The sequence below is a fragment of the Haliotis asinina genome, chromosome 1 (genome assembly GCF_037392515.1).
Source record: "Haliotis asinina isolate JCU_RB_2024 chromosome 1, JCU_Hal_asi_v2, whole genome shotgun sequence".
NCBI lineage: Eukaryota > Metazoa > Mollusca > Gastropoda > Lepetellida > Haliotidae > Haliotis > Haliotis asinina.
This window is the reverse complement of record NC_090280.1, coordinates 50,595,017-50,616,747: the sequence shown is the minus strand read 5'-3', so window position 1 is coordinate 50,616,747 and position 21,731 is coordinate 50,595,017. Positions and strand designations below refer to the sequence as shown.

General features: G+C 40.8%; 2 protein-coding genes across 2 annotated transcripts in view; one reads left to right on the top strand and one right to left on the bottom strand.

Annotated features, from left to right (window-relative positions):
• LOC137293001 (vacuolar protein sorting-associated protein 33A-like) overlaps positions 1-10,916 on the top strand; it is a 182,185-nt gene extending 171,269 nt beyond the window's left edge. Inside the window, exon 17 of the mRNA XM_067823877.1 lies at positions 10,903-10,916. The gene's annotated coding sequence lies outside the window, so the exon portion shown is untranslated. The remainder of the gene's footprint in view (positions 1-10,902) is intronic.
• The window catches only part of LOC137273379 (ankyrin repeat domain-containing protein 17-like), a 32,662-nt gene extending 13,316 nt beyond the window's left edge, over positions 1-19,346 (bottom strand). The window contains exons 1-25 of the mRNA XM_067806007.1: positions 19,291-19,346; positions 19,064-19,098; positions 17,803-18,058; positions 17,619-17,667; positions 17,293-17,327; positions 17,005-17,053; positions 16,836-16,870; positions 15,426-15,465; positions 14,910-14,944; positions 14,145-14,193; positions 13,823-13,857; positions 13,310-13,361; positions 12,983-13,038; positions 12,521-12,593; positions 11,525-11,599; positions 9,753-10,358; positions 6,146-6,403; positions 5,320-5,345; positions 3,443-3,491; positions 2,358-2,371; positions 2,152-2,194; positions 1,943-1,977; positions 1,314-1,362; positions 936-973; positions 705-753 (exon numbers count right to left, since the gene is read on the bottom strand). Coding sequence (XP_067662108.1) covers positions 705-753; positions 936-973; positions 1,314-1,362; positions 1,943-1,977; positions 2,152-2,194; positions 2,358-2,371; positions 3,443-3,491; positions 5,320-5,345; positions 6,146-6,403; positions 9,753-10,358; positions 11,525-11,599; positions 12,521-12,593; positions 12,983-13,038; positions 13,310-13,361; positions 13,823-13,857; positions 14,145-14,193; positions 14,910-14,944; positions 15,426-15,465; positions 16,836-16,870; positions 17,005-17,053; positions 17,293-17,327; positions 17,619-17,667; positions 17,803-17,868 — 1,816 coding nt within the window. The 5' untranslated portion in view covers positions 17,869-18,058; positions 19,064-19,098; positions 19,291-19,346. The remainder of the gene's footprint in view (positions 1-704; positions 754-935; positions 974-1,313; positions 1,363-1,942; positions 1,978-2,151; positions 2,195-2,357; positions 2,372-3,442; positions 3,492-5,319; positions 5,346-6,145; positions 6,404-9,752; positions 10,359-11,524; positions 11,600-12,520; positions 12,594-12,982; positions 13,039-13,309; positions 13,362-13,822; positions 13,858-14,144; positions 14,194-14,909; positions 14,945-15,425; positions 15,466-16,835; positions 16,871-17,004; positions 17,054-17,292; positions 17,328-17,618; positions 17,668-17,802; positions 18,059-19,063; positions 19,099-19,290) is intronic.
• Positions 19,347-21,731: the final 2,385 nt, after the last annotated feature.

The following is a 21,731-nucleotide window of genomic DNA, read 5'->3' as shown; positions in this document are numbered from 1 at the left end:
CATGTGGGGAATCGAACCCGGGCTTTCGTAGTGACTAGAGAACATTTTCACCACCAGGCCACCCCTACCGCCCCACGCAACACAGTGAAAGTAGGATAGTGTAACGCTGCATTGTTATTCATTGTGTAACATTGTTTTAAGTGCATGTCTGCTGGGAGCAGTCGTTGGCTATAATTTGACTTGAGCTTGTTAGACGTGTGCTATATTTGGACTGAGAGATCTGGAATGTACTACAAAGTGCCGGAGTGCTCTGTCGCGGAGAGTGTTGTTGAATTTTCTAGGTTTTCCTTTTGTACATATATAGGGGGAGCAGTTATTACCTCCAATTTCACATTACATCTCGTGTTACATTAAAGCAGGCATTGTGTTATGATCACTTCATATACAGAATACTCTGTCTAGGCCTGTCTAGGAAGAAGGATCACTATTTCTATAGTGTTTGACACCTTCATGGCCTGACTGTAAGAGGCGACTAACGGGATCAACTGGTCATTTTCTCTGACTTAGTTGACACGTCACCGCTTTCCAACTGCACTGATCGATGTTCATGCTGTGTTGCCAGGTCCAGACTTGATTCTTTACAGAACGCCGTCACATAGCTGGAATATTGCTGAGAGCGGCGTAAAACTAAACTCACTCACTTTATGGCCTGACTCGAGTTAACTAGGAATTAACAAGTACTATTTGTAATAGTTCAGTTTTACCTTGGGCGGTTTTTTCATGCTTTTCTAGCTGCTCTTTGACTTCGTCTCTCTGAAAATATTCAGAGATAATTGTTGCGTTACTGTATCATTAAGGTTGGTAATTAACTCTACTACCTGCTTATGTCATAGAGAAATCATATTACGGTTGTGAAATATGTAAGAAAACATGTGCCAAGATCCTTTTAAGTAAATACTTGTCGTTAAAGCACATTAAAAGAATTCAGTGCTTACCTTGGCCATCAGGTCTGGTAACACTTCGTACTCCAGCCCTGCATATGGTAAGAAGTATGACAGTTTTAGGTTATTAATAGCTGTATCTGAGTGGGTGTTTCAACTGTTCTTTACGTAAGTGTGTGTTGGTGAACACACACACAGACACAGACACGCAGACACAGACACACAGACAGACACACAGACACTGACACGCAGACACAGACACACAGACAGACACACAGACAGACACGCAGACAGACACACAGACAGACAGACGCGCACGCACTCACACACACGCACCCACTCACGCACGCACACACAGAGCGTTGGTTTGTCTGCACCAGTTACATGCTTATGAACAAAAAAAATTTACACAACGGGTGTTTCCGTACTAACTTGCTATTTCAGATTTGTGCACCTTGATTTCCTCCTTCAGGTGGCCAATCTGGAAACGAAAGCAGTTTGCTTTGTTACCAACATGCTGCAAAGGCGATACAAGACCATATATGGTTGGCCAGCTGAGAGCAAGTGAATATAAGGCTATAGAAGGGCATATGCGGTTAGCCAGTAGAGAGCCAGGGTTTATAAGGCGATATTATGTATTTAATGAAAGAGATGTACCGCCAGCCAGAAGAAACAGGTGTGATAGAGTAGACCTTATGTTTCACGAAGGATACCCTAGCTGTCTATAGGCTTACTTCAGGCCAATGAGCCTAGAAGGGGAAGGCAAAACTACATTGTAAGCAAGACCTTGGCGTTAACCATTGGCGTTGAGCTTGGAATATATTTAAGATGTATGCAGACATATGGATACAACAATATAATTATTATCGTTGCAGAACGTTTTCGAAATATTTATCACAAGAACTTACAACAATGTGCAGCAATACAAGTATTTCTTTTGATTTGTGAATCATAAGTGTCTTTCTTTTGATACTGTACATCCCTCTGAACTATTAATCATTCGCTTTATCAGTGTCACTCATGACAATCATAATAAGAGCTACTAAAGTACTTTACCTTACCTGATTTTCGACGTTAGGTCTGTCCTCTAACCTGGCTGTAAGTATAATGACACTTCATAAACGACCGACACAAGAAACACATTTCGAAAACAAACTATATATTTTAGAGATATTTTAGTGACAGTTTGCGATCCTTGTCGGTATTAACAAAACCAATGTTATTAATATGAAAGATACGGTAGTGTCCGAGGAAACAGAACAAAGCTCACCGTTGTCTTGTTGTTGTTTGACATCCTTTTCCAGTTTTTGTATCTGTAATTAAGGACACATTTAGACCGCGGCAGTGGGTATATGGTAACGGCTGAATGCAGAGTGTTGTGTTAAATAGAATGAAAACGGTAAACTAGGTTTCTGGGGTCACTTTGACCTGATACTGATAGGTGCAAATTCGTTTCAAAATAAATGTTATACTCACATTGGCTTCCGTATCTGGAAGAAAACCCACACATATTATGTACATTATGCTGTACATATACAGTTTTGACAGGTACACGTCCACGTTGAGATCTACCCCACAATGCACCACGCCACCCCACTCCACGCCATGTCACCATAATTACGGAAGCACTTTGACAACGCATAGTGTTTGTTTAGAACATTTCCTTTTAAAAAATGAAAGATAATAAAGGCGAATGAAGGATCCAATCATAAAGGTTGTGTTTGACACCCACTGTCTGAGTCCAAATCCACTGAAGGTGTTTTGAGGAGGACAGAATCGTTAAACACACCTTTCCAGCACTATGTGATCGTGAAAATGAAACTGCACGTACATTCCCCGACGTCCATGCATTTCGGCAAGGACATCATGGGACTGAAACCATTTGAGACAATTGAGTTTACAGGAACTAGAACGTGCACTGGGACTGCTCGAAGCAGAGACTTCACAGACAGTCGTTTACCAGGCGTTTTGATGTCAACCAATCAAACATATGCCGTAACTTCCGGTTACGACGGCCTCAGAGAGCCTGGTAGAGATACTAGCAGTTTCATGCGAGACGCATTGAGAAATACTGACTCTGATGAGACACCCAGATAATCAAGGAGGTATCATCAAAAGCCTTAAGCCTTTCGTAGCCACGGTGTGACCCTAATGATATCTGCTCGACGTAGCCTTATTTACCCACGCCACGGTAATATATACTGTCTAAAATGGTCTCACAATGGTAGTGGCCAAACTCTCCCAAATTTCTTTTCTATCACCAGAAAGAACATTTTCATTACGTTTTCTGTATCTGCATATTTTGTGGACATTTCATCATTACGTATGAAGGCCACAGGCCCATATGCATGGTAATATACTTTTTCTAAACAGGTACAAGTTATATATGAGTTCTAAACAAGTTGTGAACGAAACGAGGAAACAATTTCTAACCAACATGAATCCTGAAATACGCTGACAAGAGTTCAATAGATTTCCCTTTCTGTAAGGGACCAGTCCACATCTTTGCCGATCACTCGTTCACAACAGAAACAAAATATTTGAGTTTGATGAATACGAACCACACAGTTGCCGCTGGTGAATTTTCAGCTTATTTTCTAACTTCCGGAGCTGTAAACACAAAGGATGCATGTCGCAGATAGATTCTAAATATACAACAAAGCTAATTGAACTTTATTGTATAAAACACTATTTTTACGGCGTTTGGAGTTTGAGGGTTTCTTGATCTATCCTAAATGGCCAAACATTACATACTAGCCATCAAATCATGTATGCATTAGGCCGGCGTTTTTATTTTATTTATGGAAATTGCAAGTTGAAAGATGTTCGGTTGAAAGACTTGGAAGCTAAATATGAAATAGCAAATAGTAGGACAAGAAATGAGATTGAGATCCAGGACAGATAAGGAAGAGGGTGAATTTTGAAATTCAGTTATTGAAAGCTGGTAAGAAAGTGAGTGAGTTTAGTTTTACGCCGCACCAGCTATATGACGGCGGTCTGTAAATAATCAAGTCTTGACCAGACAATCCAGTGATCAACAACATGAGCATCGATCTGCGCAATTGGGAGCCGATGACATGTGTCAACCAAGTTAGCGAGTTTGACCACCCGATCCCGTTAGTCGCCTCTTACGACAAGCATTGTCGCCTTTTATGGCAAGCATGGGTTGCTGAAGGCCTATTCTACCCCGGGACCTTCACGGGTCACTGGTAACAAATTAGATTGAAGCAATTTGAGACTCTAGGTGATATTCGAGGTATAGTTTGACACATCAAGATGGACAATTTCATCAGGATGTACCTCTGCAGGGGAAAGTATCCATTAGCTCATTAGCTTATTGTAGGCAGTAGGAGTTTAAAGGCAGGGGTTGTGGCCTTATAGATCTGGAACTGATAGTACAGTTGAGATGAACTGGGGCGAAGGTATTCATTCGTTATCGTACGTTAAGAGAGAGTCAGTTCAGGAGTCTTTTCGTGTTACTTCTTGTGACGCGGTCATCGCCAATACTGTTGCGTGGACGATTAGATAGGCGTGAAATGAGTTTGACGGACTATTATGATTTCGGAACAGGAATTCTAAAGCTTGTTAAGTTACTTCGGGTGGTTTGAAGGATTCCCAGGACAAAATGAATTACATTATGAAAACAAGTCTCGAGAGTAAAATGTCAGTCCTGGCGATTGGAGCTGTGACTTAGCAAGAATTGAAGGTATTGATGACTATGTGAGATATAAACAACAAAGTTTCAACTTTTCACTGACTTGGATGTTACGTAACGTTGTTGGCAATCAGAGCGAAAAAATCAAGTGTCTCGATTAACTCAAACGATTATTCTCTTATTTAGAGTTGTTAGTGGTTACACATATTTACTGACACCAAAGAACATCGTGTTAATTTTATTCCAAGGTAAGCCTATGTTGTTTTGGTTATCGTATTCTGTAAATACTTCATAAGGTTGGGACTCAAGTCAACAAGTGACCTGTCTGACTTTCCATTACCACTTCATAGGTTGTCGTCCTAGGGCACAATAATGTTCCTTCATGGGGTTCTTTTAAGTTTATTTGAAGTGCTCACTACTGTGCACTAATCATGATGACCAGATATTGACTAAAGCAACACATTCAATCATGACGGGACTGAAGGTGTGTTGTCTAATCGGGTTTCTCGCCCCACCTGACATGCATAATACATTTTACAACATATTGAACATGTGTTTAACGATGGTCTTCTTGTTGCCACAAATAGCATTCCAATAACATAATTAACCTTACATAACTATAGTGTCATTCATGCATTCACTCGGTATTTACTCCATAATGATGATGAGGGTGTTTAAAACTGTTTGAGAGGAAGTCACAGTTCCCCCAAAATCGAACCAGCAAAATTACGAAATTACAAATATGGTCCTGGTGACTTGGTAATTATGGAGACATATACTTACGTTGTGTTGAAGTGCTTCCTCTGTATCTGTAAAACAACAATGTGTGACAACGTAAGGCATGGTTATTCACACAGAGAGTTTCGTTCTTGCGGATATTAAACATGTAATAAACGAAGTACAGCTAAAGTGAAACAGTCAGATAACACGAGTACTGTTTACCCCAGTGTGTGTACGTGTGTCAGAAAGCACTGTTTACTGTGATATATGGGTCAGACAACAGGTTTAACTAAGTAATGTTTACTGCCATGTTAGTGTCAGTAAGTACTGTTTTATATGATGTGTGTGTCAGTAAGTACTGTTTTGTATGATGTGTGTGTCAGTAAGTACTGTTTAATATGATTTATGGGCCAGAAAACAGGGTTTAGTAAGTACTGTTTACTGTGATGTGTGTTCCAGTAAGTACTGTTTACTGTGATGTGTGTGTCAGTAAGTACTGTTTACTGTGATATATAGGTCAGACAACAGGGTTCAGTAAGTATTGCTTACTGTGATGTTTGCTGAAAGGTGTGTGTCAGTGGGTTCTGTTTACTGTGATGTTTGTTTCAGTAAGTAATTAACGCCTAGGAATGTTTACGTTTACTGAATACAGTGTGATTCTCAGCACCGGTTTAACTCTTTCTTTTTATGGTTGCTTAATCATGTCTTGAGAAGGCCATGGGTTAAGATTCCATATTGTTGTTATTTCATATTCTTGAGCTCCGCCCTGCATCATCTAATACTGTGAACAAATGTGAAACTGCCATACTGTGAATACTGTGATACTGTATTGCAGTGAATACAGTTATACTGACATTGTGAACAAGCATGCATATGCTATCTCATGTACCTTTGTAGACGACATTCGTGATGTTGCTGCCGACCGCACCGTGCACGACTCCTGCAGCAATTGCGGTGTCGGTTCTGGCGTGTGTCCCCGTTGTTGCTGCAACAGTCATGGTCTGAACTTTGGGAACTGTGGCATGAGGAAATTGGGGAGTTGTTCCTGGTCTGCCGCCTTGGATCTCGTTCTCATCCTTCATGTCGACTTTCCTGAGGTTCTGTCTGGCGTCGGCAAGCCACCGTGGATGATTCATGACGATTGACAGTTATCTTGCTCCCAACTAACACTCGTAATACCTGATAAAACAATTGCAATCAAATGTGACAGATGTTTGTGTCCGATAGATGAATTTGGCTGTACTCATAACCCTGTAATGTGCAGCACTCAACACGTCTTTATACATTTTTGTGATCTGAATACCAACCATTCATAGACTTTATTATTATGAGTTTTACCATAATTTAAAAAACAAATCAAGGTATTTAAGCAAATCGAAATCACGATGGCCACCTGAATTATATCTGACCTCAGACAATTAGGACAATTGCATTCCCAGACAAGGGGTGTTCAAGTGGTATTTTCTCACACATATCAAACCACTGAATCATGGGTACTAGTAATTACTGTTTTTATCGAACGCACGATTACATGTTACATGCTACGCCATACAACATCTTACACCATGTTACTCAATATTGCATGTTACACGATGTTACATGTTACACCGGTTCATCATGACTGGCATTGATCATGTCAATTGATTACAAATATGTCCTGTTGTTGCCGTGCAGGTTGGTTTGGCAGTTAAGATAATTGCTGCTATACATTTCAGGGTACATGTGAAATAAAGCAGCAGCTTCTACGTTGTTACACCGACGAATCCCACATCAACGTGGCAATAAGTATAGATGTCATGGGGCAGTGGGGTAGCCTAATGGTTAAAGCGTTCGCTCGTCACGCCGAAGACCCGGGTTCGATTCCCCACATGGGTACAATGTGGGAAGCCCATTTTCTGCTGTCCCCCGCCGTGATATTGCTGGAATATTGCTAAAAAGCGGCGTAAAACTAAACTCATTCACTCACTCGTAGATGTCGTTATCTAGACATCTTCTGTACGACATATCTGTTTGCTGTACTGACATACTAGTATCTGTCAGACGTCATCATACATATACTGCTGTCAGCTCACTTGGCACCATTAGCGTGATTAATAACAAAGCTCAGTTTATCTGGGGAAATGCACTCACCTGTCCCCTCACATCCCAACCATGTGAGGATCTAGAGCGCCGTCAGTGTAACCCGTCCACCCTTCCAACACTTCACTGCACCGTCCCGCATGGTCCATCTTGTCATAGTACAAAACACCGTCAGTGTTGTCTGTCCCCCCCCCTTCCAACACTTCACTGCAAACCCCAAAAAGGAACACCTCGACCCAACAGAGAACACCGACGTAACATAAGGTAACAGCGACTAGGCAGTGATGTAAACAAATCAATAACCCTTCTCTGTTCTCACTCACACCTGCCTCGGGTTGTTGGCGGGAAACCCACATCATGACCTACTTGTCTAACGAAGCTGTTCGATCTGTTGTGCAGTGACGCGTCCCTTTCCATTGCAGCAGCTGATTGTCTCAGCCGCCCAAGCCCGGGACACAAATCTGCAGTAGGCCAATGTCGACTGCGTGCTGGCTTCACGAGCGCCTTGACATGTCGTAATTATGAATACACAATGCCATTTAGTCAGATGTAACATATGCTATATTTGGATAACACTGTACTCAACAGAAGGCATAAGTGTAAGTTCCGAAAAATCGTTTTATTGAACACCTTCACTCACCCTTGTGGTCAGGTGTTGACCACTAGCTTGCCTTGGTCCAGAGAGTTGTTATCGTACCTGGCTGACGTGTTATGTTGACCTCTGTCTTGTCTGGTCCAGACAGTTGTCATCGTACCTAGATTAGGTGATGTGTTGACCTCTAGCTAGCCTGTCTGGTCCAGACAGTTGTCATCGTACCTAGATTAGGTGATGTGTTGACCTCTAGCTAGCCTGTCTGGTCCAGACAATTGTCATCGTACCTAGATTAGGTGATGTGTTGACCTCTAGCTAGCCTGTCTGGTCCAGACAATTGTCATCGTACCTAGATTAGGTGATGTGTTGACCTCTAGCTAGCCTGTCTGGTCCAGACAGTTGTCATCGTACCTAGATTAGGTGATGTGTTGACCTCTAGCTAGCCTGTCTGGTCCAGACAATTGTCATCGTACCTAGATTAGGTGATGTGTTGACCTCTAGCTAGCCTGTCTGGTCCAGACAATTGTCATCGTACCTAGATTAGGTGATGTGTTGACCTCTGGCTAGCCTGTCTGGTCCAGACAATTGTCATCGTACCTGGATGCCAAGCGGTGACAGCACCGTTGAATGGTTTAGGCGTAAATACGTAAATGCTAAGCGTATGCTATAGCCTTATGTCTTATTTCCCATTTCGTACTGACTTCATCACCTTTGCTATGTGTTGTTCTTAGTTCCCAACTCATCAAACAATTACAAGCCGTTGTTAATGTTAATCTGGGGTTTGTCGAAACAGACTTCATATATATATATATATACTTCTCATCACTTAGCCTACAATCGCCAGAGGCTGAAGGGATGGTGTAAATCCAACTAGGGTCCATGCAGGTAGCCAAAGTATTGTAAGTCCCTATGGCCCCGAATATTGTAATCTACCTTCAGTTCTGGGCGATCTATAGACTGTTTATATTGTATCTGATTTAATTACTATCTGAGTTACATCTGTTGTTTTACTGTCCTTCGTTGACAGATGTTCATAATTCACGGCACTAGGACCTGCCATCAACACGACTTGGTATGACTGGTGTACGAGCCTTGGAAAAGAAGTGTCTGAGATGTACCCTAGAAGTTGCGAGCAGTGAGTTCCGGTTTACGCAAAATATTCCAGCAATATAGCGGTATACGTTGAAACAAAAGGAATGAAAGTGTTTATGGATGATCAACTCTTCATCACTTGGTCGAGTTCCGCAGAGCGCACGTAAAATACCCAAACCGTAATGATGATGATCATCATCATCAGCAAAAAAAGATAGTCATAAATGACATCAATCACTCAATCAGAAGGATAAACCCTCACGTGATAAATATGCCCGTACCTCTGGCTTACCTGGCTGTTACCTGAGCTGTTGCTACACCCATGCCACAAATCTTGCAGTATCGAATGAAAATAAGGATGGTTTGTTCAACAGCTTTTATATTTTGTTGACAAAAATTATAACAAAATTCTGCAGAGTTGATGGTTTGAGTCATTTACGATTATTTGTTTTTGAGTTAGAGTGCAATTCATTGTGGAGATTTGGACTCACATTGACTGTAACTACACATCATGTCCATGTACATCCAGTTAAAATATTCTGGTCCGATAATGCACAGAGTCAAATGGAAAACACATACAAAATCAAAGGTTCTTAAGAAGCTTTATTTCTCACCAACCATAGCAATAATTCTCACCTGGGCCGTCCATTAAAAAGTCGGTGACGTTAACGGTACACCCCACATCGTTGTCAGTCGCAACATATTCTACACCAAGACTGACATCAGCGGCCACCTCGTGACACCAGGAGATCCACCACTTTTCCATGTCCTTCGTCTCTCGCCACTCCGGCCGCTGTCTGCCGGTGGTCATTCCTACTGTTGATGTCAACCACATTCATTAACAAGACAAACTCAACCACCCCCACGTCTCCGCCCCCACAGGCCACGTGGAGGATGTTGTTACCACCATCATCCACCAGCGACACATCAGCTCCTTCAGTCACAAGCAGCTCCACCACATCCATGTGCCCACGCCTCGCTGCCTCCATCAGAGGGGTCCTGCTCCGTCCTCCTCTACAGTTGATGTCCAGCAAATTCAGGGACACGATCCTCTTCACCGTCCCATAATCTCCCCCCTGACAGGCCAAGTGAAGAAAGCTGTCACCAACATCGTCAACCAGTGACACATCAGCTCCCTGCTCCACAAGGAGCTCCACAACATCTCTATGTCCACGCCTTGCCGCCTCCATCAGAGGTGTCCTGCTTCTCCGTCCTCTGAAGTTGATGTCCGCCTGATTCAGACGAAGGATGCTCTTCACCATGTCCAGGTCACCCGTACAGCAGGCGGCATAGAGGTCGAGGGAACGCTGGGGGTCGTTGCTGGAGGTTTTCCTGGTCACTGCAACGAACTTTTACATTATACACGTGTTGACATCCACTGTCACACAAAACATGAACTACTCCCTACACATGTTACCTCCATCTGTCAATACAGTATGTATCCTGTGCACATACTGTAACCATGTATTAATTCAATACAGGAAATATTTGTACATGGTACATGTACTGACACTATCCGTCCGAAATACTTGTACTCAGTACACAAACTGTCACTGTCCGTCAATGCAATAACGAAATACTTATACTCCGTACACAAACTGCCACTGTCCATCAGTACAATAAAGGAATGCTTGTTAATTGTACATGTGATGTCACTGCACATTTTGTGCAGGTCTAACGTCCAGAGTAGTGCTTATGTAGGGAATGAATACATACTTCAAATTCTGCATTTCTGAAAACATATTCAGGTTTTAGTTGAACGTATATCCAACATATTCACTTGTTTTTGAGTTCCATATCTACATAGTACATTCACTGTCAACCACCACAACGCTTATTTATGGTTTTCACTCTACTGGTTCCCTTGCTAGAAACAAAATCACAATCAAAATGAAGATCAAAACTGTTCGATATATTACATATTGTCCGTAGCCATGTGCTTTTCGCTGCACATGAACCAAAATATGAAACTTATTTAACTCCTTTTTGGCACTTTCATTCCCTGAGCGTAAAGAATCCTCGAATCATTTAACGAACCTTCCTACTAGAGATCTGAAGAGTTTGTGCAGGTTTGGTGAGGGCAACAACGACGATCCTGTGTCATATGATTACAACCTTAGTATCAAACTTTAAGAATGTGTCCCAGGAGTAGAGGTCAACAGTGTGCTTTAGTCAGTCTCGAGGTCATTGTCGCGGTCAGTACATCGTCCTCTAGATGGAAACTAGCTTCGCAGTTTAACGATATTAGTAACATGGTCAGCAAACTGTGTTGAGGCCTCCAGAAACACTTATGTGAGATCACTTACTGCGTTCCTCAATTGCATATACTTCCGCTTATTTAATTCGGTCAATTCGATATGAAAAATGTAATTTTAAATCAGAAACACCAGTCCTGCCTACTACTCTCACCTCCTCTACGTGGAACACTAACTTATCTCGATCTGCGATACAAGTGTTGATACTGGCCTGCCATTCCAGCACCACAGTCCTGCCTACTGCTCTCACCTCCTCTCCCTGGAACACTTGCACCAGCTTGTGTCACTTCTGTGGTGGTTCTCCGCTCCTTCACGTCACTCGAGGCTGAAGAAAACAGGTGGGTTTCAGAAACGACAGACACTAGTTCTACAGGTAATACATAGTTTATGCATAGTAATAGATCTACAGATTATGATCACTCTACAACTGGGACTAGCAACATTAAACCCATGTGCATATATTGTCACTGTCAGGCCTTAGATGTACGTCCAGGCCAGATTGTGTGTTACATGACACTGTATTTAAAATACATGCACAACACCAATTATATCAATTCATCTTTATAATTTGTCATATTTTAAGTACTAGATCTATATTTTATATTCAATGGATACTTTAGTTTTAGATCAATGTAAAATATATGTGGTAGGTTGCTAACTCTAGGTCTAAACATAACATATATGTACACATAAACATACAACGCAGGAGATCTACACAGTCATGGAGAATATTATACTAAAAGTGAAATCATTAAGCTCAAGAATTAAATCCGAAGATATTGAAAATTGCTGTCGTGAGTGATTCAATACATCGTGAATCTTCAGCAAATTTAAAACATTGTCACAGAGATGTGTTTTTATTGCGATATTCTGAGACGGTGACGGTGACGTAGTTTACTACGCCTTCTAATTAACTGTACCACCTGACACTGTACAACAACAAAACGTATTTACTCAATATATGAATGCAATTGATCACATTTTCGTGTGTGATAATATCAATGTGATCTCATCGTAACAGATGGACTACCTGAGACAGATGATAAGCTGTTAGCTTAAACAAACAGATCAGACAAATCAATATATGGTTCGAGAGAACTTTAGATAATGTATTTCTTCTTCTATCCTCAGCTTTGAAAAAGAGGTTATTTACATTGATCAGCTAATAGACGTAGTTCACATAAAATACTGTTTTAAAACGTACATAGCCAACTCCAGACAGTATTTTAGGTAACTGAAAGCTTACGTGTCTGCTCTTGTTCTGTCGAATCTTGGCTGGTTTTCACGTGGACCTCATCCCGTTCCTTCATTTCCTGTATCTGAAACAATGAAGGTTAAGGTTAACTTTGTGGGACAGTGTCAGAATATCAAACCACTGTTCCTTTACGAAATAAACATGCATTACCAAGTTTACCTTAACTCCCATTCTTTAACATTGCACTAAGACTACCTTAGTGACTTACGGTCACCTTAGTGCTTTGTGAAGGGAGTCCCTGGTCACACAGAAAGGCGCAGTGTATAAACGAGTATTTACCTGACAGTTATATTACATAAAAGGGTAGATATCTGTGAGCTATACAATATGTAATTCAGTATGTAATGGAATATTTACCTAACATATTTGATACATGAATGGGCACTTAACTGCTAGAGTCATTGAACTCATGCTTATTTACCTTAGTACCTCAATGCATGAGGAAATATATACCTGTCTCTCTGCAGCATTCCTAGCTAACTCTGCTGCTTCTCTCGCCATCCTTTCTTCTGTAAACAGCAAAACATATTATATTGAATGTGGATTCATAGTGAAGTGTATATATCCTCTCTTCCCTTTGCTAGTATTCCTCACGGCTGTTGTTTATAGTTAATGATATACAACATTGTACCATCTCTCAAGAGCAGTGACCTGTATTTGTATCTCAGAAGTCAGCGGTTGCCAAGACGTATATAAGTTTGAAATTTGACATACCATGCTGGAAATAGTCTGTCCAGATACTGGTTTAGAAATTGTTCACTTTTACTTTATGGAGCACACCTCTCATCTTATCTTGCATTTTCCTTAACTCTTCACCATGCTGTTTCGCCATCTGTAATAAGGAGTAACAAATAAACTACTACCTTTTATCGATGATAATATGCATGTGCTAGTATTATTAAGCATTCCCATTTTCAGGAAAGAAATACACCACGTATTGCACGCACATGCATGCACACACTTCAAATATGGACTGTGATTCATCTCACATTGATAATAGTCTTATACTCTTGGGCCCATATTTTCGAAGCTCTCTTAGCGCTAAGATAGTCTTAAGTACCATACATTACCATTAACTTACGACTATCTTAGCGATAAGAGAGCTTCGAAAATATAGGCCCAGGGTTATACACAAGCCATGATAATAAATTTTGATAAATAATCAGTATGCTCATCATTTTATGTCACCTATGTTGTTTGCTAAGCGAGCGAGGGACAGCTCCAATTGCTGCGACGTAAGAACATGCAGAATCATCTTGGCATTAGAAAAGAAGGAGAAATACCAATACTTACTTGCTCTTTCCATTCTCGCAGCTCCCTCATCTCATCTGTTGATTAAAGTCAGTATTTATCATTTCCTGATTTAAGTAACGTCACTCGTATTAAATATTCCGGACATGATATAACTCTTCATATCACACAAGGAGTTATGAATCCCAGCTTGAACTGTATTGCATTTTCGATGGACATGGCATCTGTTTAAGGAAAGAGAAGGGAGTGAATGACGCAGCTTTCATTGTGTTTACCTAAACCAGCGAGCACGCATGCCCATACACTACATACATACATACATTTGATGTAAAGCGTATATGCTGGTTTATTGCATCATACATGCCTTTCAGATGTTGGCTTTGTTTGGCTTGTTCCGATCTGACAGCCTCCAGCTGTAACCAGAAACAACATCAATATTTATCTGTTAAAGACATTCTAGGTGGTGTGTAGACTGAGACGTAGTCCCCGAATATATATGATTTCAACGGCAACAAGTAAACTCATTTAGATTGAAGGAGCCCTAAGTGAGTTGGGATATTTAGAAATCTTGGAAAGCCAGATCTGCTTCATTTAGAACCTTAGTATTGCAGGTAGGGCTGGGTAGTAGGGAAAATAATGTGGTTCAGGGACTGTGAGACAGATTAGATGTTTAGTAGACAAGTTAAGGAACTCGTAGCAGTATATAATTATATGCACTAACGAAACAACATTGACTGACATATCATTTACAATATGTTTGCCTATAGAGCATTTAGATGAACTTTACAAGACATCACAGTCCAAACACCATGGAGCTCGAAAGGATTGATCATCTGTCCATGTTTGTCCTCCGTTTCAAACAGGTACCAAACACATGGGCATTAGAATGATGTCGGGTGAGACACATTTTCATTACTGTATCCTCTCCCAAACAGTCAGACTGCCGCGTATTATATCTGGACGTACCCTCCTGCTCCAATTAGAAGACAATACCTCACTCTCCATTAGATCTACTCAAGGTGTATTTGTATATTTGGCATGTCAAGAATCGTCTGCTTCTGGGGATCAGACGTGCGCTGCATAGGTGGCACTTCAAATAATTTTTTTTCAAATATTGTATCATACTCACTTGAGTCCTTAATTCTTGCACGGCCCTCATTTGATCTGAAGGTCATGAAAGAGAATAATTAATACTGTATGTTTTTGACGATATAACTCTTCTTCTGTACTCATTACTGGGTCCTGTCAGAAAAGCATTCAGTAACAATATCGCGTGCAAGCGACTTATACACTACTACAAGGCCAGTGAAACACACCGACATGAGTGACAACAACTTGGGGTGAATGTTTCCGCCGCCTTGTGTAGAACCCGCAGTTCTACGGCATGTAAGCACAATAGTGAAAGTCAGACCAGTAGAAAGGTGTAGATGTATCTTATGTAACCCACATGTCTGCTCATCATGTCTACATTGCACATGATGTCTTTGTTTGGTCAATTATATCTGAACTGAAACCTACATCCAACAGGTTTGTTTGTAAGTCGACATGTGAGGACACTGATTAGAGCAAGGCCTTCACATCTGGTCCGATATCAGGTAAGTGAAACTGCCCAGCTAAATTTCTGCTACCTTCAGGAAAAGCTAACCTGACTCTTTTTTCTTCATGTAGTTCTCCAACTTTCCAATCTGCAGACAAGAAAACAATTAAGTTTACATCAATGTAACGATTACAATATGGCAGCGGCATAAGAGCGTTCTTTATCTTTGACGTATGTGTGAGGGGGCAGGGTTACAATATCACGGTGGTATGACAAGAGCGTTATTTATCCTTGATGGGGGCGTGAGGCGACAGGATTACAATATCATGGTGGTATGATAAGAGCGTTATTTATCTTTGGTGGAGGCGTGAGGCGACAGGATTACAATATCACGGTGGTATGATAAGAGCGTTATTTATCTTTGGTGGAGGCGTGAGGCGTGAGGCGACAGGATTACAATATCACGGTGGTATGATAAGGGCGTTATTTATCTTTTGTGGAAGCGTGAGGCACCAGGATTATAATATCACGGTGGTATGATAAAAGAGTGATGGATCTTAAGCGAATGTGTGAGGCGGCAGGACTACAATGCAACGGCGTTATGATAAGGGCGCACTTCATCTTTGACGGTGCGTTAAAGCGGTTGTTTGTTTTTCATAACAGCATTGTTGATCACACCATAAGCACCTTGCCATACCACCCCACAATGTCGGTATACGACCCCTACAACGTCGGTATGCATCGGATAAGAAAGTAATAAATGTTGATGGTTGAACTTGATGGTTGAAGAATAACGTCTTGAGGGGTGTATGACACAACGATGTAAGGTTGTATGACAAGTTGTGACGTTGATGACACTACTGTAACAGGTATTCGGTTCAAGAACGTGGTAGGTGCACTATTTAAAAATACTGATCGTATGACGAGGTCGATGGTTGTATGACAGTACCATGATGGGTGTCTGACAAGAAGGCGTTGGATATGTCACGAGACACGAGTTATGTTATAACAAGTGTATGATGAGCATATATGTATGTAACAACAAGGTGTATGACAAGTGATAAACAGAGTCGTTTCTAGAATGTGACAGGTGTATGACATGGGCATGACAGGTGTATGACAAAGGTGTTTGCGAGATGGTGTAAAGGGGGATGAATTATTCTTGATTGATGATACAGGGGCAAGTCTGTTTGATCTTTTGTGGGACAACAGATATTCTAAAATACGTTTAAGTATACGACAAATACGTTTACTCACGCTACACCTGGTGATAGTTGTGTCACACAGATTAGTAGCTTGGAAACTAAATGAGTTGGTCTGTAATTGATCATGTGGTAAACAACAAAACACCCACCCTATCACTCTTACACACTCACTCACAGACATCCAGTTTAGGGTAGAATTAGGGGAGGAAGACATTTCAGTGCACTTATATTGTCACATACACTGAAATAAGACTTTATCCTGTCAAGTCTTGAGAATTTATACCCCAACATGTAAGTGAAGAAGAATACTAACCTGTCTATGTAGATCTGTTACTTTCTCGCGTTCATCTGTAAATAAACGTGCCACGTTTGTACTCGTGCATTGATATAACATCTCTGTACAAAACCTATCACTGAATTATTTATTTCATCTAGATATAATTGTCATTTTTTGGGTACACAGCAAATTATTATGTGCTCACGTGCTACGTCTGTACCGTACTTTTCTAGATCCTGTATCAGTCTTTGCATCTGAAATTTGAAAAACAACAACAATGTCTAAACAAGACCAAGGCTCACGTAGTGATGAGCAGAAGAGATAGCTAAAACCTCATCATCCCATGAAAGTGTGACAGGTGAGATTCGTGAAAGAATTCTGACTGCATGAACTTTCATTTCAATTATGTCATTCGAAATAAGGTACGCATGTATTTCAGTCAGATGTAACATCCCATGGAAGTCCAACAACTGAGGATCGGTGTTCCAAATACCTTTTGCTTCAGGACTGGGATATCGTCCATCTTATCTGGAAATAAAGACTGCAGTTGAGGCTGAATGAAGCATTGTTTCAAAACTATATGTGTCGCGAATAGTTGGGGAAGGAGAGTTACATGCCCATGCAAAAGAGCGGTATTATGTCAAAGAACAGTCTGCTGATTTGTCCAAAAATATGAGCATTATATGTGGGTTCCTCTGTACTGCTATGGAGTGGAGCGTCTATTGGACTCGTTCTTTAACCATGAGCTTACAGACAAGTTTTCCGTTTTGGAAGTGATAAATACGACAGGTGGGGTGATTACATATAGAACAATGATACCTTGGGCAGTTTTTTCATGTTTTTCTAGCTGCTCTTTGACTTCGTCTGTCTGAAAATATTTAAAGAGAGACTTTGTAATCAACCGCACCAACTGCTCACTTAATGGAAAACGAATGCAATATTTGATAACTGTGTTAGGAATCGTATGCTGACATAATTTTACTTTAAGCTATTTCTTGCTTACCTTGGCCATAAGGTCTGGTAACACTTCGTTCTCCAGCCCTGAACAAGGTAAGAGGAAGACAAGCATCAGCTTATGAACAGTCGTGTCTGAGTGAGTGTTTCAAATGGTTTAAAGATAAATGTGTGATGGTATACGTATGTTCAGAAAGAATTTCCGTTGGTTTGTCTGCCTTTTCACTGAATACCAGCAGGTAAGTGTGGCACTAACTTGCTATTTCAGATTTGTGCATCTGAATTTCTTCATTCAGTTGACCTATCTGAAAACAGAAAGGGGTTGCGGTGTTACCAACATGCATCTAAGGTTATCATGAGTTAACAACATGCATCAAAAGTTATCATGTGCTACCAACATGCATCAAAGGTTATTATGCGTTACCAACATGCATCAAAGGTTATCATGCGATACAGGACATGTAAGTCAGTCTGTAGACCACATATATCTCATATCTTGGTGTTTAGTTAAAGACTAATGCAGTCAGGAGACAGCAAGAGTATAAAGGCATCATGATGCTTCTCATAGAGGATACACACAGTTATCCCACAGAAGGTCTTCTAGAAATATTACACCGTGTTCGTACAGAAGCAAAAACAAAACCATGCTATGTAAATTAAGATATATGCTTCTAGTGTAAGTGGAAGGATACATATGTTTCGTAAACCCACAAAACGGATTGTTCAAACAGTTCACCCAATCAGTTTCCTTAACATGGTCCAGGGGTTTCTGTGTCAACTGAGCGCCCTATACCCTGGTACTGTGTACGGTGGACGCATTCTACACTTGTTTATTATCAATATACACGTATTATAAATCACAAGTCCCTGGGGAGTATACAACTCCTATTGCCGCTAGGCGCACCGAGTTTATTGTCGCTGTCTCATCCTAACGAGGTACCCAATACACAGCTGGGTGGTCTGGGACTAGTCACAGAACTTTGTCCAAGTTATCTGCACGTTGCTGTTCCTGCAACTAGGTGTATACACGTATTCATGTGGCCACCATCTGGTCATATACCAACGGATTCGTGGGTTCTGTTAAGTGCACATGGCTGTGCACTGCACACTAGGGGTTGTGACAACACGGAAATAGTCTGCACAGAAAGTTGACTCCGAGGTTTTTACACCCGGTCACAGGTGGGCTCGATCCCAACACTTCAACCTCGCTGGATCACTAGCCTGCTCGCCCACCGCGTCCCAGTCGCCAACACTACATCAGTTTAATGAGCTGTGTCTGTGACCAGTCATGAGTAGAAATGCTACCTTACCTGATCGTGTATGTTTGGTGTATCTTCCAATGTAGCTGCAAGTATAACAGAATGCAGACACTATTGAAACAAAGATCGCATTTCTAATACAAATTAACATATTTTGGTGAGTTAATAATATTTTGTTCTTGACTAATATATTTTTGTTCATTTCTCCAATTACCTGAAAGTTCTACATATCATGAAAAAAAAACACAAAGAAAACAAAACCCGCTTATACTGCTCACCGTTACACTGATGTTGTTTAATGTCGGTTTCCAGTTTCTGTATCTGTAAATAAATAATTGAAAAACGCCTATGTTTTGCTAACATCTTCATGGACAATAGTGTATCCATTATACAACATGTTGGCACAGGTTAAACACTGGTTGGCCGACAACATTGAGTCAGTGCTCAGCTGTGAACTTCTATTACACAGAATGATTCTACTAAACTGTATTTCTGGATAATCTTTGACCGGATAATGACAGTCGTGAGTATATTCCAGCGTGAAACTTTTACTCACCTTTGATTCCATATCTACAAAAACACAAAAATACCATATAAGCCATAAAAAACGCATAAAAACACAAAACTGACAAGGAAACGATCGCCCCCTAAACTGAAGCATGTCCACATATAGAAATATAAACACTGCTCAGATTACTAATACATATTCAGTCATATAGCCAGAATAATACGGAAACTATAACATCATGTTTTACATCTATTAAATATCACAGAATGACCAATCAACTCAGTCACTATGAGAAGAACACAATGATTCCACTATTGGAACACTTACCATGCAACTGCCGTTGGTGGATCTGCATTTTGTTTTCTAAAGTCCTTAGCTGTAACATTAAGTTATATGTTCAAGTGAGCTGGGCAGTTGCATATGCATAACTGCTTATGAAGCATTGGCTATCTAGCATCACACCCTGTGGTTAGGAAGCACTGGTTATCTAGCCATCACATCCTGTGCTTGGGAAGCATTGGCTATCTAGCATCATGTCCTGTGGTTAGGAGCAATAGTTATCTAGCCATCACATCCTGTGGTTAGGAATTCGAAGCATTGGCTATCTAGCCATCACATCCTGTGGTTAGGTAGCAATAATTATCTAGCCATCAAATCCTGTGGTTAGGAAGCAATAGTTATCTAGCCATCACATCCTGTGGTCAGGAAGCACTGGTTATCTAGCCATCACACCCTGTGGTTAGGAAGATTGGCTATCTAGCCATCACATCCTGTGGTTAGGAAGCAATAGTTATCTAGCCATAACATCCCTTGCTTAGGAAGCACTGGTTATCTAGCCATCAAATCCTTTGGTTAGGAAGCATTGGCTATCTAGCACCACACCCTGTGGTTAGGAAGCAATACTTACCTTGCCGTTACATCATCTTTTGGTAGATCATCAACACCAGAATACTCTCATGATAATAAATCTAAACATAACACACTTACCCAAATGTGGGTATACATTCAAAGTAAAGATGGTTAAGTTGCTGACTGAACATATGTGAGAACTGTCTGTTCCTTGTCAGAATGTGAGTCCACATCCGATACATTCTTGTCATTATATATTCAAGTATCTATGTGTGAAACAGGTAATGGGTATTGGACCATATGAGACCATCGATTACCTAAAGCTGAAGTTAAACGTCTCGTCCAAGTTACTTTGTTGTATACCCGTCATGGTCCGGGTTAGAATACTGGATTTCAGTAACTCACACTTATCGTAAGAGGCGACAAACGGGATCGAGTGGTCGGCTGACTTGGCTGTCATCGGTTCCCAATTGCACAGATCGATGCTCATGCTGTTGATCACTAGATTGTTTGGTCCAGACTCAGTTATTTACAGACCGTCGCCGTATAGCGGTAAATATTGTTGATTGCGGGGTAACAATAAACTCACTCACTCACTACTTTAGTTTGATTCCTGACTGATAACTTTTGTCATTTCATATATTTTATCCTCGGTGCACTGTAACTGACATTTGCTTTCCATCTACTTTGAGACGTTTTACTAAAGATGACTTGGCGAACGCATGTCTGATCGTGATATTGGTTCTGAAATTTGCCAATCAGCAAAGGAAGACGAAGTGAGGAAAATATACCAAATATAGAAATCTAAAATGCAAGTGTAAGGAACAGTATTCTTTCAAGCCGCCTTTCAAAAGAAGGAATAAAAGTATCATATTTATGGCTCAGAAACGTTCATGGAAACAGTCATAAGTTGGCTTTACCAGGAGTCCACCGCCGTGTTGGAATTCATTTGAACATTTCCATTAGGACTTTAAGTTCACGTTTTTTCCGAAGTTGAGACTCATCTCATTAGGCATTTAGATATTTATTGTGACTGTAACCCTTTCGTTTTTGACAAAACCGGAATACTGACGGGCAACTGTGCACACCAGTATAGATAAGTAAGGTCGTTTAATTAATTATTGAAAAAACCCCATGCCTGCCTTCTTGGAGATACTGATTTGGATGTAACTTACATGATATAAGTTTAATGTGTGAGATAATTAATATGCTGAAGTAACTGAGTTCTGTAAAACGCGGTACCTGTTGTCAAGATATGCCTTAGGAAAATAATGCAGTTTTCACATGATTAGAGTTGATATGTGCCACAGACAGCAATGTTCCATATGGGCCAGACATCGAGGGACTGAAAGACGTCACTAT